Source organism: Nannobrachium achirus, assembly GCF_963921795.1.
Source record: "Nannobrachium achirus genome assembly, chromosome: 17".
In the NCBI taxonomy this organism is placed as follows: domain Eukaryota; kingdom Metazoa; phylum Chordata; class Actinopteri; order Myctophiformes; family Myctophidae; genus Nannobrachium; species Nannobrachium achirus.
In genome coordinates, this window is record NC_137824.1 from 47,681,588 (window position 1) to 47,694,564 (window position 12,977).

The 12,977-nt window shown below is 41.9% G+C and overlaps 1 protein-coding gene across 3 annotated transcripts in view; it reads right to left on the reverse strand.

The window, feature by feature from the left end:
- Nucleotides 1-8,967: 8,967 nt before the first annotated feature.
- Nucleotides 8,968-12,977, reverse strand: part of elf1 (E74-like ETS transcription factor 1) — a 58,899-nt gene continuing 54,889 nt past the window's right edge. For all 3 annotated transcript variants that reach the window (XM_080746139.1, XM_080746137.1, XM_080746138.1), the window contains one exon: nt 8,968-11,994. In XM_080746139.1, the coding sequence (XP_080602265.1) occupies nt 11,208-11,994 (787 nt within the window). In that variant the 3' untranslated portion in view covers nt 8,968-11,207. The remainder of the gene's footprint in view (nt 11,995-12,977) is intronic.

Sequence of the window (12,977 nt, forward strand, 5' to 3'; positions counted from 1 at the left end):
GTAGGCTATATACATATATATATGTACAGGTTCAACACTGGCACACCTGTAAACCTGTGTCTGTCAACCATGAGTGCCTCTTCAACAGAAAAGGTAGAATAACATGAGGAGCATATTTCAAAAGGTAGCGCTCCCTGTGTAGCCTACTGCCATTACACTGTCTAGGAAAAACACCCAAACCCCCTGTGCTTGTTTATTGTCATCTTGATAAGGTGGTGAACAGAAGGGTGTCTGCACTGCAGCATATAGTCTACCAGGTTAGTGTCGTTCAAAGGACTTTGCCTACTTGGCCTTAGGGACTGGCTGGTTATCAAGAAAGTCTGCAAGTGAATTAATTCCTTTTGTTGCTGCATCTAAAATGCATGGTAACTTTACCTCCAGCTGTTTATTTCCATTGCAGGTTATTACTTATCCATCCGCTCAGTTCCATGGGCTGTTACTCTGGAGCTGGGAGTGTAAACCAGTCAAAGAGTGACTTGGGGGAAACGGTCTCTGCGTGACACAAGGCTGCAGTGCTTCTTTAAAAGACATGTATCACCAGTGCCATCTTGTGGAGGCAGTGGTGCATTGATTCATCCTACAGGTTTGCATTGTGTATCTGAACAATTCACACACCTACTGTATTAAACCTGCTGTTGATAAAATTGTGCATTATTCTTCAGTAGAAATGGGCTTTTTAAGCACCTGATTTTTCAGCATTAAGTGGTCCTAAAACATTTTAAACTAAAATCAGGTGGGTAGGTAGCTAGACAATGCGGTCATGCAATACCCATGAAAATCCGGGCAACGACTTGTTTTTTTTAATCTCTGAATTGTTCCAGTCAGTCTGGTGGACCTGGTGGTTAAATAATCTCTTTCCCTCTACCAATCCCGCGAGGGGCTGGAGGCACAATAATGTCAGCCGTCATCCTTCAACAGCTCCCACTGTGAGAGGCTGCATGGCGCGGCAATAAACACTTGCGCTGTGTCACTGGCTGCAGGCGACACAGAAATAGTCCTCCTCTCCCAGATTCCTGCACTCTTTCTTCGGGGTCTCGGTCTCACCAGCTAAAAGCCCAAATCACACTTCATCGTACGAGGGTGTCGATTCAAAATCACTGTCATACGGCAAAGTAGAAATCCGGCTTGAAACCCCAGGGTCCGGGACCTTAGGGGGTCATCAGAGATACTACAGGGGGTCTGCTATTTTTTTTTTTTTTTTTTTACATGAACCATTTGAACCCTATAGCATCCATATCCTGAGGAGAGCCAAAAATAGCAGATCTACAACCTCTCAAAATAGCTGATCTACAAGCTCTCAAAATAGCCGATCTACAAGCTCACAAGGCCTTGCGCTGCAAGCTTGTAGATTGGCCATTTTCAGCAAAGCGGTTTGGTGGAGAGGGAAAACAGAGCAGGCAAGTACAGAGTGGAAGGTCAAGTTTACTAAGTATTGGTTTAAGTGGTTAAATGTCTAAAAATACACATTAACATCAATCCAAAATACACTGATGATCGTGCTGCCAAACAATGAAACTATATGGAATCTATGAAAACGTGTGGGTGTCCCTGCTTCATATTTCTCTCAGCTAATAAGGGGTCTTTGGCCTGAAAAGTGTTGAAGACCCCTGACTTATTCCATTACAATCACTGCTTACCATAAGCAAAAGTGTTTTACCTTTAATTTTGTTATTTTAAAGTTATTTGCTGTTCACTGTGCATCTACCACCGTGTTGTTGTTGTTATTACTGTTGTTTTCAGTTTCTTACCATGATAGTGGATTCTGCAATGGGCAACTGGTCATAATGTTTCCTTGAGTATAGCTGGCAGGTGGTGGATCCTTGGCCTGGACTGGGGCAATAATTCAAGGCCTGGAGAAGTCTAACACCAACACATAAAGATGCTATACAACTTAATTTGAAAGAGCAAGAATATTTACAGCACAAAAAATATATATTGGCAATGTTGGCCAGAAACCTTGTATCACCAAGTCTCAAATTTGTCATTTCTTCGCAAAGTAAAGCACTGCTTCATCATACAAGGCCATCGCACAAAAGTAGTGAAAACAGCAGATCTACAAGCACACAATGCCTCGTGGTGCGAGGCTTTGTGTGCTTGTAGATCGGCTGTTTTCAAAGTAAAGCACTGCTTCATCATACAAGGCCATCGCACAAAAGTAGTGAAAACAGCAGATCTGAAAGCACACAACGCCTCGCACCAGATCGGCTGTTTTCACTAACAAACGGTTTTGGACAGACATAGAAGGTTTCAACCCAACGACGACGATATATTTCAGTCATTAATCAAAACCTGCTAGATAAGAATCATCTAACAATCACAGAATGTGTACACGTACCAGCAGTTTCTCTTAGAAGGTCCTGGTCAGGGTTTTTCCCCCACTCTTCTCCCGTTCCACTAGCTTCACCTTTACACAGAAGCAAAAGAACAATTTCTCTTTCATTGTACTGTTGCTTACAAAACCCTTTCTCCCTTTACAACTGCACTGTGCAAATAGCCTATTTGTACAGTGCAGCCAAAAGAGGCCTTACAATGGCTGGCCAAATGTACAATCAAAAAGATGTGAAAAGAAACACGCTCAGTCTGTCTATCCCATACAGTAACTGAGACTGGATGTTGCATCCTACAAAGAATATCCAACATCAACCAACTCCAGGGCAGTACTCCAAATAGGCTTGCTCTGTCTGTCTGTCTGTCTGTCTGTCTGTCTGTCTGTCTGTTCATATATATAATAGTATATATGCCAGTAAGACGGGCGAAAAGCGAGGTTGCGCAGAGGGCGAGGTCGCACAGGACGTAATTCGCACCGGACGGAATTCATTATTAATATATATTGGACCAGTTACCTATATATGGAGATCCCTGATAGCCATATATGGAGATCCATGTATATGGAGATGCACCTGTGTCACCTCAAGACCTCAGGAGGGACCCACCCAATACCTCCCCAGAGAAGCCTCTTGTTGGGAAAAAACTAATAGAGCAGGAGAGGGGAGTTTAGCCTTGGTCAGGAGGAGGAGATGGGCAGTGATTTGGCCACCACTGCCGACCCGGCCATCAGGAGGGTGTTGTGGTTTGTGGGTCGAAACACCTTATGATCGATGGTAACCACCTGAAGACATCAAATTTTCCTGGCCAAGGCTACATTCACCAAACGTGAATGGAGAAGAAGCATCGTTAGATGTAATTATAATCAGAGATATGGGCATATTGGTTGGATCGGCGGTTCTACAAAAAAAATATGTCATACAGCTGTACATTGTGAAAGTACAGTAACGGCAGGGGAAGCAGCTAAGAACATAGGCAAAAATCTGAGCTATCCGTGTGCAAAGGTTGGAGTCTGTAGAACCAACCGTGTGCTGTGACTCCAGACATGCTTCCTCGGTTACTCGTTAAGTGGATCATACATAGAATACCTTTTATGCCCATATATATGGAGATCCCTGTCTGTAGGAACCAACCGTGTGTCAGTATCTGTCTCTCAGTCCATGTCCCCTTTTATGGGCATAAAAGGGATTATATCCAGGGTTTGAACTTTGATGAGGTGATGTCTCATGGCATTTACATTGGCATTACAGATGTTACAGAAGGAAGGACATAGTGACAAGATGTGCTCGTTCTCAATAAACGGTAAATGGTGCATGTCTGGTATATAGCGCCTTTATCATGTAATCAATGTCATGCACTTGCAATGTGCATTACATTCAATGCATACCACATACTAGGCTATGATGCCTGCTGGCGTCGCTGGTTCGATTCCCGATCCGGACGACCTTTGCCACATGTCATTCCCCATCTATCTCCCCATTTCCTGTCAGTCTACTGTGTCCTATCAAATAAAGGCATAAAAAGCCTAAAAACAAATCTTAAAAAAAAGAAAGAAAAATAAAGTTTCAAAGATTGGCAGACCCCTGTTACTGAAGCAATGATTACTATCGGGATAGCAGGCCTACAACATACATAATAGGGTTAGGCCTACCCTAACCGTAGTAAAGTTATATGCCACTAGAGGTCACTGTTTACATATAGAAGTTTGTTGTTTACTTGTTCACAGACGTTACATTTTAGCAATGTTTTAGTTACATTGATTGTAGACAGCACATACCACAAATTACTTGACCACATACTGTGTGTGTTGTTGGTTGAGGGTTGGCACTAATAGTTGTTCGACCACATCGTTGGTGGTTATTAAAAATGGTTGCAACGGGGATTAAATGCATCTGCTGCTAATTTATTTGTGCTAAACCTCTGCTCTAAAGCCCAAATGTGCAGTGTGACTGTGGCGCCTTTCTTTTGCTTTATATTTTTTGTCACATTATGATGTTATAGCATAACTCCATTAATAATGCAAGCAGTGCTTCATTAATGCGAACCCTTTGTGACAATGTGACCACACTTTTTTCTAGGAGATATTGCATTTTTTTTAAAATGCAATCTGTAATTTGTGGACGGTCCCTAAAAATGTCGAATATCCATCTGGGTGAATATCCAACCTGAATCCAACTTCACCGCGGTATCCAACCATCATGAAAATGGACAATGCCAAATGATTGTGCTGCACCAAAAATGCTCATCAATAGTGCAGGGTGGTGTATGGAAAGTGACAAAATGACAAGCAAACCACTTACTTCAATGATTTAATTCTAGCCAAGAGACTCGAGGTTCAGAAACTTTCAGGTCAGGTTTGCCAGGAAACGCACCATGTAGCCAACCACTGAGTGGGGTGAAATTGGTCCAAACCAACTCGGTTTGAATGTGTCAAAGACCAAAGAGGGACAGACACTCACTGGAGTAGCAACTAGCCTTAAAATGTAATGACTATGTCATACCGTTATAAGGAGTACATCATGTATTTTTGTGCCAGTTATTTGAACATAAATGATTTGTATATCACCCTGATTATTTGGTCTGTCTAGTGTCTAGTGGGAGTGGGAGGGGCCATGGAGTAGGCTGAACTAAACAGTGAACACCCACTGTTATTGAACTTTTTCTACTGACCGTGTTTTGTAATTATATTTAGTTAAAATACATTTGTTGAACCTTGTCTATTGAGGTGCTTAGGAGTTGTTGTCACTATTTAGTGTTTTGTAATTATATTGACTTAAAACCATGGTTAAAATGCATTTGATTCTTATGATAGCAGGCCTAATCATTATGAAGCTTGATTAATTTTACATTTGAATTTGTTTTTGAATATTTTGTATTGTGTATTTGCATACACAACTGGTGTTTGTTTTAATAGCCTATCTTATTGGGGAGTGGGACTGAGTACTAGGGCCCAAGGTGGAGGGGCCTTAATTATTGTATACTTGTATGTCTACACTCATCCCATCAACATGAATCTGTCCCATATAGCGCCACCTTCAGGCCGATTTTTAAAAACACATTTTTGGACACTGCTCCTACAGATTTTGCCCTAAAATCACGAAAATCACTACACAGTATGTCTACACACTCATGTCATCAACATGGATCAGGAAGATTTTGGAAAAACACATTTTTGCCCTATTTGTGGAGATAAGTGACCTACGGTCGCTTCTCTCCCGATTAGGGAGTCTTACTGGTTATTGAAAAATAGCAGATATACAAGCTCACAGTGAGCTTGTAGATCTGCTAAATTCCTGAAAAGTCCTGAAAATGTGTGCAAATCTTTGTATATATGTATTTTTTAAGCGAACGTTGGTAACTCAAATTTTGCTTCTGGGGGGTCCCTGGAAGTAAATATTTTGAGATGGCGGTCCGTGGCCAAATACATATCATTTTGGGGGTCCTTTACATGAAAATGTTTGAGCACCACTGACATAGAAACAGCTCGGTGCCGCGCTGTGAGCTTGTATATCTGCTATTTTTCAATAGTTAAAGTACCCAAGGCCTGGGGAATTTGGTGCGACACCCCTGCACTCAGAGACAAGGGTGTGACACCCTGAAACCCTGACTGTCATGACAGACGACTGTCATATGAACCATGCTATACATCAGTACCAGGAAGATACGATGGCAACAAAGCGCGTTCCAGTGAGTGTAGGCGATCACTGTCAGCATTGCTCAGCAACAAATTCTGTATTCTGACAGCTGATTGTCTGTCTCCTCCCTGTCGTAACAGTTATTTATATTGTGCTTTGATCACAAGTAGATGCAGGTAAAAGTAAAAGTCAGTCAAAGCAGCCATATCTTCTGCATCACTGGGTCATTTGATTGCTACACAACACAAGTATCAGTATATTGCTACTAGATTTAAAAAATAATAATAGATTGCATTGATGAACCCTAATAGGCTATGTAGGCTATCTGCCATTTTCAAATCTTTGGAGAAAGAAAATATATATTTTTAAAACATTTTAACAACGGTGACTCACTGGCACACAATACTTTCAGATCAAATCAGGTCAAATAATTTCTTCTGCTCTGTAATATTGCTCTCCAATCTTGTTTTATTTGAACTAGTAGTAGACTTTAAATGCCCTTTTTTAATGTTTTTCTTTTTCAAATTTGTATGGAGCACTTTAAAAGACTGGTGATGACTTCCAAGACAATCAAGGGCATGGTCCTTCCTTACACCCCTTCCTGCATACTTTTAGATCAGCTAAGACAGGACGTCTGTCCCTCCCTTCCCTATGACACCCTGGCCAGCCCAGTGCTCTTTAGCATCCAAAGACTCTTCTCCCTCCTGGCCACCAAGCTGTGGAATGATCCTCTTCTTGCAGTCAGAACTTTCTGTCACAATCTGAAAACTGACCTCTTCTGCCTCCACCTCACCCTGGCACTCTTCATTCATTGCATCACTGCCTATTTTGATAGAGGCTGCAGGCTAGTACGCTTGTTACTTGTTAACATATGTTACTACTCTTTGCAATAAAGATTAATTGATTCCGTAACAGTTTGGAAGCCGGCAATTTCCAGTATTCTATAGCAACTGTAAACTAATCTGACTGTGATAAAAAAGTGATTATTGTTCAATTAGCAGCTGGGCTCCTTGATGTTAACATACTTTATGATGTGATACACATTTCTACTGTATATGGTTAGGAACAGTCTGTGTCTCATCTGCCATTCTATTGTGATGACTTCAAAGACCCTTGTTCACTTTAGTATTCATGCTAACAAGGAAAACAAGTGAATGCAGTTTAATTGGAAAAATATGGTCTTATGAGATTTATCATGTTTTTTTGTTGGTAACCATTCCATGTAAGCTCTCTTTCAATATATATAAAAAAGAAATGTTGGATTTCAATGAAGAAATAATTTGCTTTTAATTCTTACATTGACTTTCCTTAAAAATCTATTCTATTTTCAGCATAGGGGAAGCCATGGAGAGAACCCAAGACAATGGACACAAAACGTAATGAGCAGAAATAAACAGCGGACATACCTCTCAATAACCCACAACAGTGCTTTAAGGAATGGCAGACAGAATATATACTGTATCTACAGATTTACAAAATACGCCTCTGTAAAGCATGTACAGTAAGGAAGGACACAGCTCAAGGACTGTCAGGGGAGAGAGTTCAACAAAACATGGTAACAAAACTCAGCATAACAATTGATTGTCAACATTGTCTAGTATGTACGGTATACATACATTCTGATTGTCAGTGCAGACCAGGGACGTGCAGAGAATGTTAAAGTGGCAGGGGCTGACATTTCTAAAAGGGCCTTTTGGTGAAAATATCGAAAATAGCTTGGTTTCTACGCAGAGAGGACAATTCTTTCAACATAAGATGCTGCGTTCAAGTTCAGGAGCGTTTGGCAATTCTCTCGAATGGGTGACATGGACATTTAACTCCTGTTCTGTCCTCAGGTGCTGGAGCAGGGCAGGGTCAGTGTGTCTTAACTGTTTTCACTCTGCAGCTACCTTCCAAGTTAAAATACAACCAGTTTAGACACGATAGCTCTCATGATCAATAGAAATTCAGCTCCTGCAGGCCTTCTGGACCAATTAGACGTTGAGCCTAACAGGCCAGGACAGATCATAGAAAGCGTATACTACTACTGGCCACAGGCTGCACAAGAAGAGAGCACCAGAATAAAGAAGAGAGCACCAGAATGGCAAGTGCAACGCCAAAAAGCAGCACTGCCAAGACGTTTAGCTAAATAACCAAAGGAAGTGGAGAGATATGATATCGTCACTGTCAGACGGAAACCTTGCATGTCCAAAACTGCAATACTTTTCAGGAAATGGAAAAAAAAACATTTATCTAATGTATAGATTATTTTGTAGACCTTATTAATCCCGTGGGGAAGATACATTTTTTGTTTCATCCAGCTGATGGCTACTCAGCTGGTTATGATGAGTTACAGGGGGTAAGTTGGTGATCTTCTGATTACAAGACGGCCTAAACAGATCCAATGTTGTACGTGTGGTTTTTATTTGGTCACAAGCTCTTTTTGAGCAGTGCTAACCGCTCCTACATCTGGCTTTGTGTATGTCCGTCTGTATGTCCGTCCCGCAGAGCTTATGGCCAAGCTTTTAATACTTATCATTGGTTAAATATTTATAAAGCCCACAGACAGACTAATTTGACCATGTGTCAGCCAGTTGCAAGTGGTCTCCAAATATGGGCATGTTGCGTTTGTGACATTACGTGTTACGTAACACACTAGAGGTTCGCGGCCCTTCGGGCCTCTCACATCTAGAGTCCACGCCCGCTTCTTTACTAAAAAACTTTTTTTTTTTTTTTTTTTTATTAAAATTTAAAAAATAAAAAAAATAAAATAAAATAAAAAATGTTTTGGGGGGGGGGGGGGGGGGGGGGGGGGGACTATTGTGGCGGAACTATTGTGGCGGAACTATTGTGGTGCAGCGCACGTTTCCGGTCGGACATATTTGACCGCCGGACGCACTTCCGGTGTGTGTGTGTGTGTGTGTGTGTGTGTGTGTGTGTGTGACACACAGCCCTCCCTCTCTGTTGTAAATGTAATTCGATACACTGCCTGCTCCTCTCCCCTTCCCTCTCCCTCTCTCTCTCTCTCTCTCTCTCTCTCTCTCTCTCAGTGCCTGTGTGAGTATAGGCTTCAAGCATGTCCGTTTTGTGGAGGCTTCATGTCCGTGCTTGAAGTGGGATGCGGCTTTAAGCCAGTTGTAAATATAAGATGACGTAGAGCACTACAATGTTTGTGACATTTTTGCACCAATTAACATCACCTTCGTGATGAAAGACCAGTCTTCTACCAATACTACACATATTTTCATAATGACAAAGTGAACATGAAAGGATTAAATATGGAGATGCAAGGTTTCTGTCCCATTATAGCAACAATATCAAATAGACGCAAATTAAGATACCTGTAAGATTATTTTAGGCATGTGCACACAATATACATTTTTGCCTGCGTAGCCCCTGCTGCCATACTGTTGTCAAAGGCAAAGAGGTATGTCCACTGAGGAGCAGAACCAAAGCACATACATGTATAAATCAGACGCACAACAAAATATATCTACAAAGACATCAACGCGATAATAACGCGGCATTGCAAACCCGCTTGAGTCCAAAACCGTGAAAATACCAGAGCTGTGATGATTATACAGAATGCTTTACAAATGGAAAATATTGGTTTGGTCTTAAAAAAAAAAAGAAGAGAAACTAAACCAAATAATCCTGGTAATTAGTTCAATGTTTTTTGTAATATTCCCTCGTGTTTACACATGTAAATAGATAAACAAATGTGCCTTTTTTTTATACAGAATTTTGAAATTCACAAAATAAATAAATTCACTGTGGCCTTAATCTTAATTGCTTAGAATATGTATACATATATATATATATATACATACATATATATTCATATATATATATATATATATGTATATATATATTCTGTCTTATATAAACAGAATGTATACCTTGGAGATGCATGCATCCCCTGTAGCCGAGGCTGATAGAATCTCTTATTCTCTGCATTCTCTCTTTCTCCCTCCCTCCCCATCTGTCTCTGCCTCAGGACTGTAGCTACTGTATATACAAACACGTCTGATATTGGACTGTCCTTGGTGAACGGTAAATGCCCATTTCCATAGTAACACAGTGTTTTAAGGCCAGGCGTAATGGAGAGCGGATGCATACCACCATATCGACAAGAAAAAATAAACTATATTCACTAATAAAAGTGAAAATCTAGGCAGTCCATTTTATCCTTTTCACATAACATTTCCAAAGTCTTGAACAGTCTGAACTTCCTGTTAAGGCACTTTTCAAACTCGGTGGTGTTTTAAGCTGATTGGACACCGTGACATTCCAGTCCTCATCCCTGGGAACTAGAAAATACTACCTGTATGTGGATAACAAAACAAAAGACCACCCCCCAACACGCACGCACACGCACACACGCACGCACACACGCACGCGCGCGCACGCACGCACGCACGCACACACACACACACACACAATCAAACATACTCTGTCTCAACAAGTCTGATTTCATTGTATCAGTTGGCATCCGGTCCCGTGTTTTTGGTCTGCTGCATTCTCCTATTTGGAGCGTAAGTCTCTTCTCTTTAACCACTTTCAACCTGGCGTCCCTGTTTTGAGCATGTCATTAATTATACAGTAGATTAAAAATTGTCAAACAATTTCAAAAGTGGTGAAAATAGCCAATCTACTTTACATGCTCACGCGTCGCATTGTAGATTGTTCTGTCTTCGCCACACGATACCATCGTATGACGACGTATAAAATAAGGCTTAAGGTGGTTAAGCATTGACACAAGTCTATTGAGATGTAAGGGCAAGAAAATGACTATTCTAACTGGCACATTTGGTATTTCAGGGTGATCCCTGGTTTAATTGATGGCTGTTCTCCTAGACAGGAATGTTTGTATGGAGTGTGCATGTGTGTGTGTGTGTGTGTGTGTGTGTGTGTGTGTGTGTGTGTGTGTGTGTGTGTGTGTGTGTGTGTGTGTGCGTGCGCGTGTGCGTGTGTGTGTGTGTAAACCCCTTTCTCTATCTACAGTAGGTAATCCCAGTTCTGATCAATGACATCTTTACGACAAAACAATCCCTTGACGTTCAAAATTAGGCACATGGTCACAAAGTCTGAGTAAACAGTAAATCCTGAGGCCAATTTGACCAACGTTTAAGATCAATACATAGCAAAATCTCTAATTCAAAGATCAGATTATCACGGTAGGGAAAGGAAACCTTAAGTCTGGGACCAAACTTGATTCCATAGTTATTTTCATTTCACACTGTGTTTGGAAGGGTCCTGGCTGCGGTCCTAGGCCTCCATGGGCTCTGTCTTTATCTGGATAAAGTTCGCAGGGAGTTGGAGGGAGACCGGCAGCTCCTGAAGGCCCTTGATCACCTGCTCAGGCTGCAAGGACATCTCCCCTCGCACTTCTAGCTCCTCCACCGGGGTCAGGCCCTCACTCGGGCTGCTGCTCTGAGAAAAGTGTCCATTAAGTTCCCCTCCATCGTCTAGCCCGTTGCCTTGACCAGTTTCAATGATCACAGTCCTGTAATTCAGCCCTATCTCTCCGATTTCCAGATCCTCCCTGTCGAAGGCCACTGCCGCAAGCGAGGGATCGCCGTGGACTAGCGACTGGAAATAGTTGGGAGCGTCCAGCTCCTCTTTGACCTGCAGCCCGTGAAGGTCGCTGGACTTGAGCACGGTGGCAATTACAGTACCGGGCTGCTGCGCCACCATGGTCTGCCCACAGGCCGCGTTAAAGGTGACCAGACGAGGGAGAGCACTGAGGCCGGAGGCAGCGGAGCTCATGACACGTGTGGGGGAGGTGCATGGAGAAGCGGAGGAGGCCAAGCTGGTGAGCAGCAGCTGCTGGCGGAAGCCATCCTGGAGGTTGCCGGCCCCTGTGGCAAGAGGCGTGTGGAGGGTCAGCAGGTCTTTGACCTCTGCTGTGGTGGAGGGAACAGTGTGGAGGATGACCCGAGGGGGGGAGGAGTGGATCGTGTCCCCGTTAGTCAGTGCACTGGTGAGGGGCATAGACTGGAGAGAGCTGCTGGATGTTAGGACCATGGGAATAGAGGCAGAGCCGTTGGTGTTCCTTTAAAGAGATAAAAGAGGTCTGTTTAGAGAACCGCACAGTTGAAAATCTGTTCTTACTTATCAACAACCTCCACATACTCCTCCTGTCTGAACATCTGATGCGTAAGACTTGGAATAGTTCTTGAATAAAGGCCTATAAATCAAGTTACTAGTTAATTCGTTGCAACAATCTGGCTACAATCTGCACTGCACTGAAAATGATCACTAGTGTTCATGGAATACATATTTGTAACTAATCTAAAATAGAAACAGTCCAAACAATAACTTGAATCAACTTGAATACTGCTTTTCAAAAATGACTGGCATTGAGTTTTGCAATGAATAAATCCTTTCTTTTCTTATGTCTGGAAGACAAGAGACACGTGTGCAGACACAGGTGGATGAGACAGAAAGAGACAGAAAGGGAGGCTAAGATATTTATTGGGAAGCATGTCTTTCTTTCCTAAATGTAGACATAATCAAAGTGGAACATTTCTTATTTACTCATATTTATAAAAACAGTAAAAACAAGGTTTTTGCAGGGCACTGATGATTATATTATTTCTTGACAGAAAGAAGCTGTTTTAATAATAGGTTGACAGAAAGGCTCCTGAGAAGAAGAATGAGGCTCTCATATGTTGACTTGTGACTTTCAAGGACGTGCTTGCATGTGTACACAACACAATCCTCGGCGTAAAGGGCTTCACACACCAAGGGCGTGACAAATAAACAATACTTGCCGGCGGGTAAATAGCATCAAAACGATTCACATAGTTGATGCCTGATTCATACAGGTTGACGCCTTTATTCGTGGTGGAAAAATGGACCTTGTTCCAAATACGAACTGCATCGCTTTATATCGCCGCGTAATATTGTGTTCTGTGTAGATGTACTCATTAAACAAACATTAACAAAAGCTAAGACTATTTTTCAGAAAGAAATGCACCTAGTGTGTAAGGAAATTAACTTTGATTCATTATTTGTACAGTGTTTTATGATATG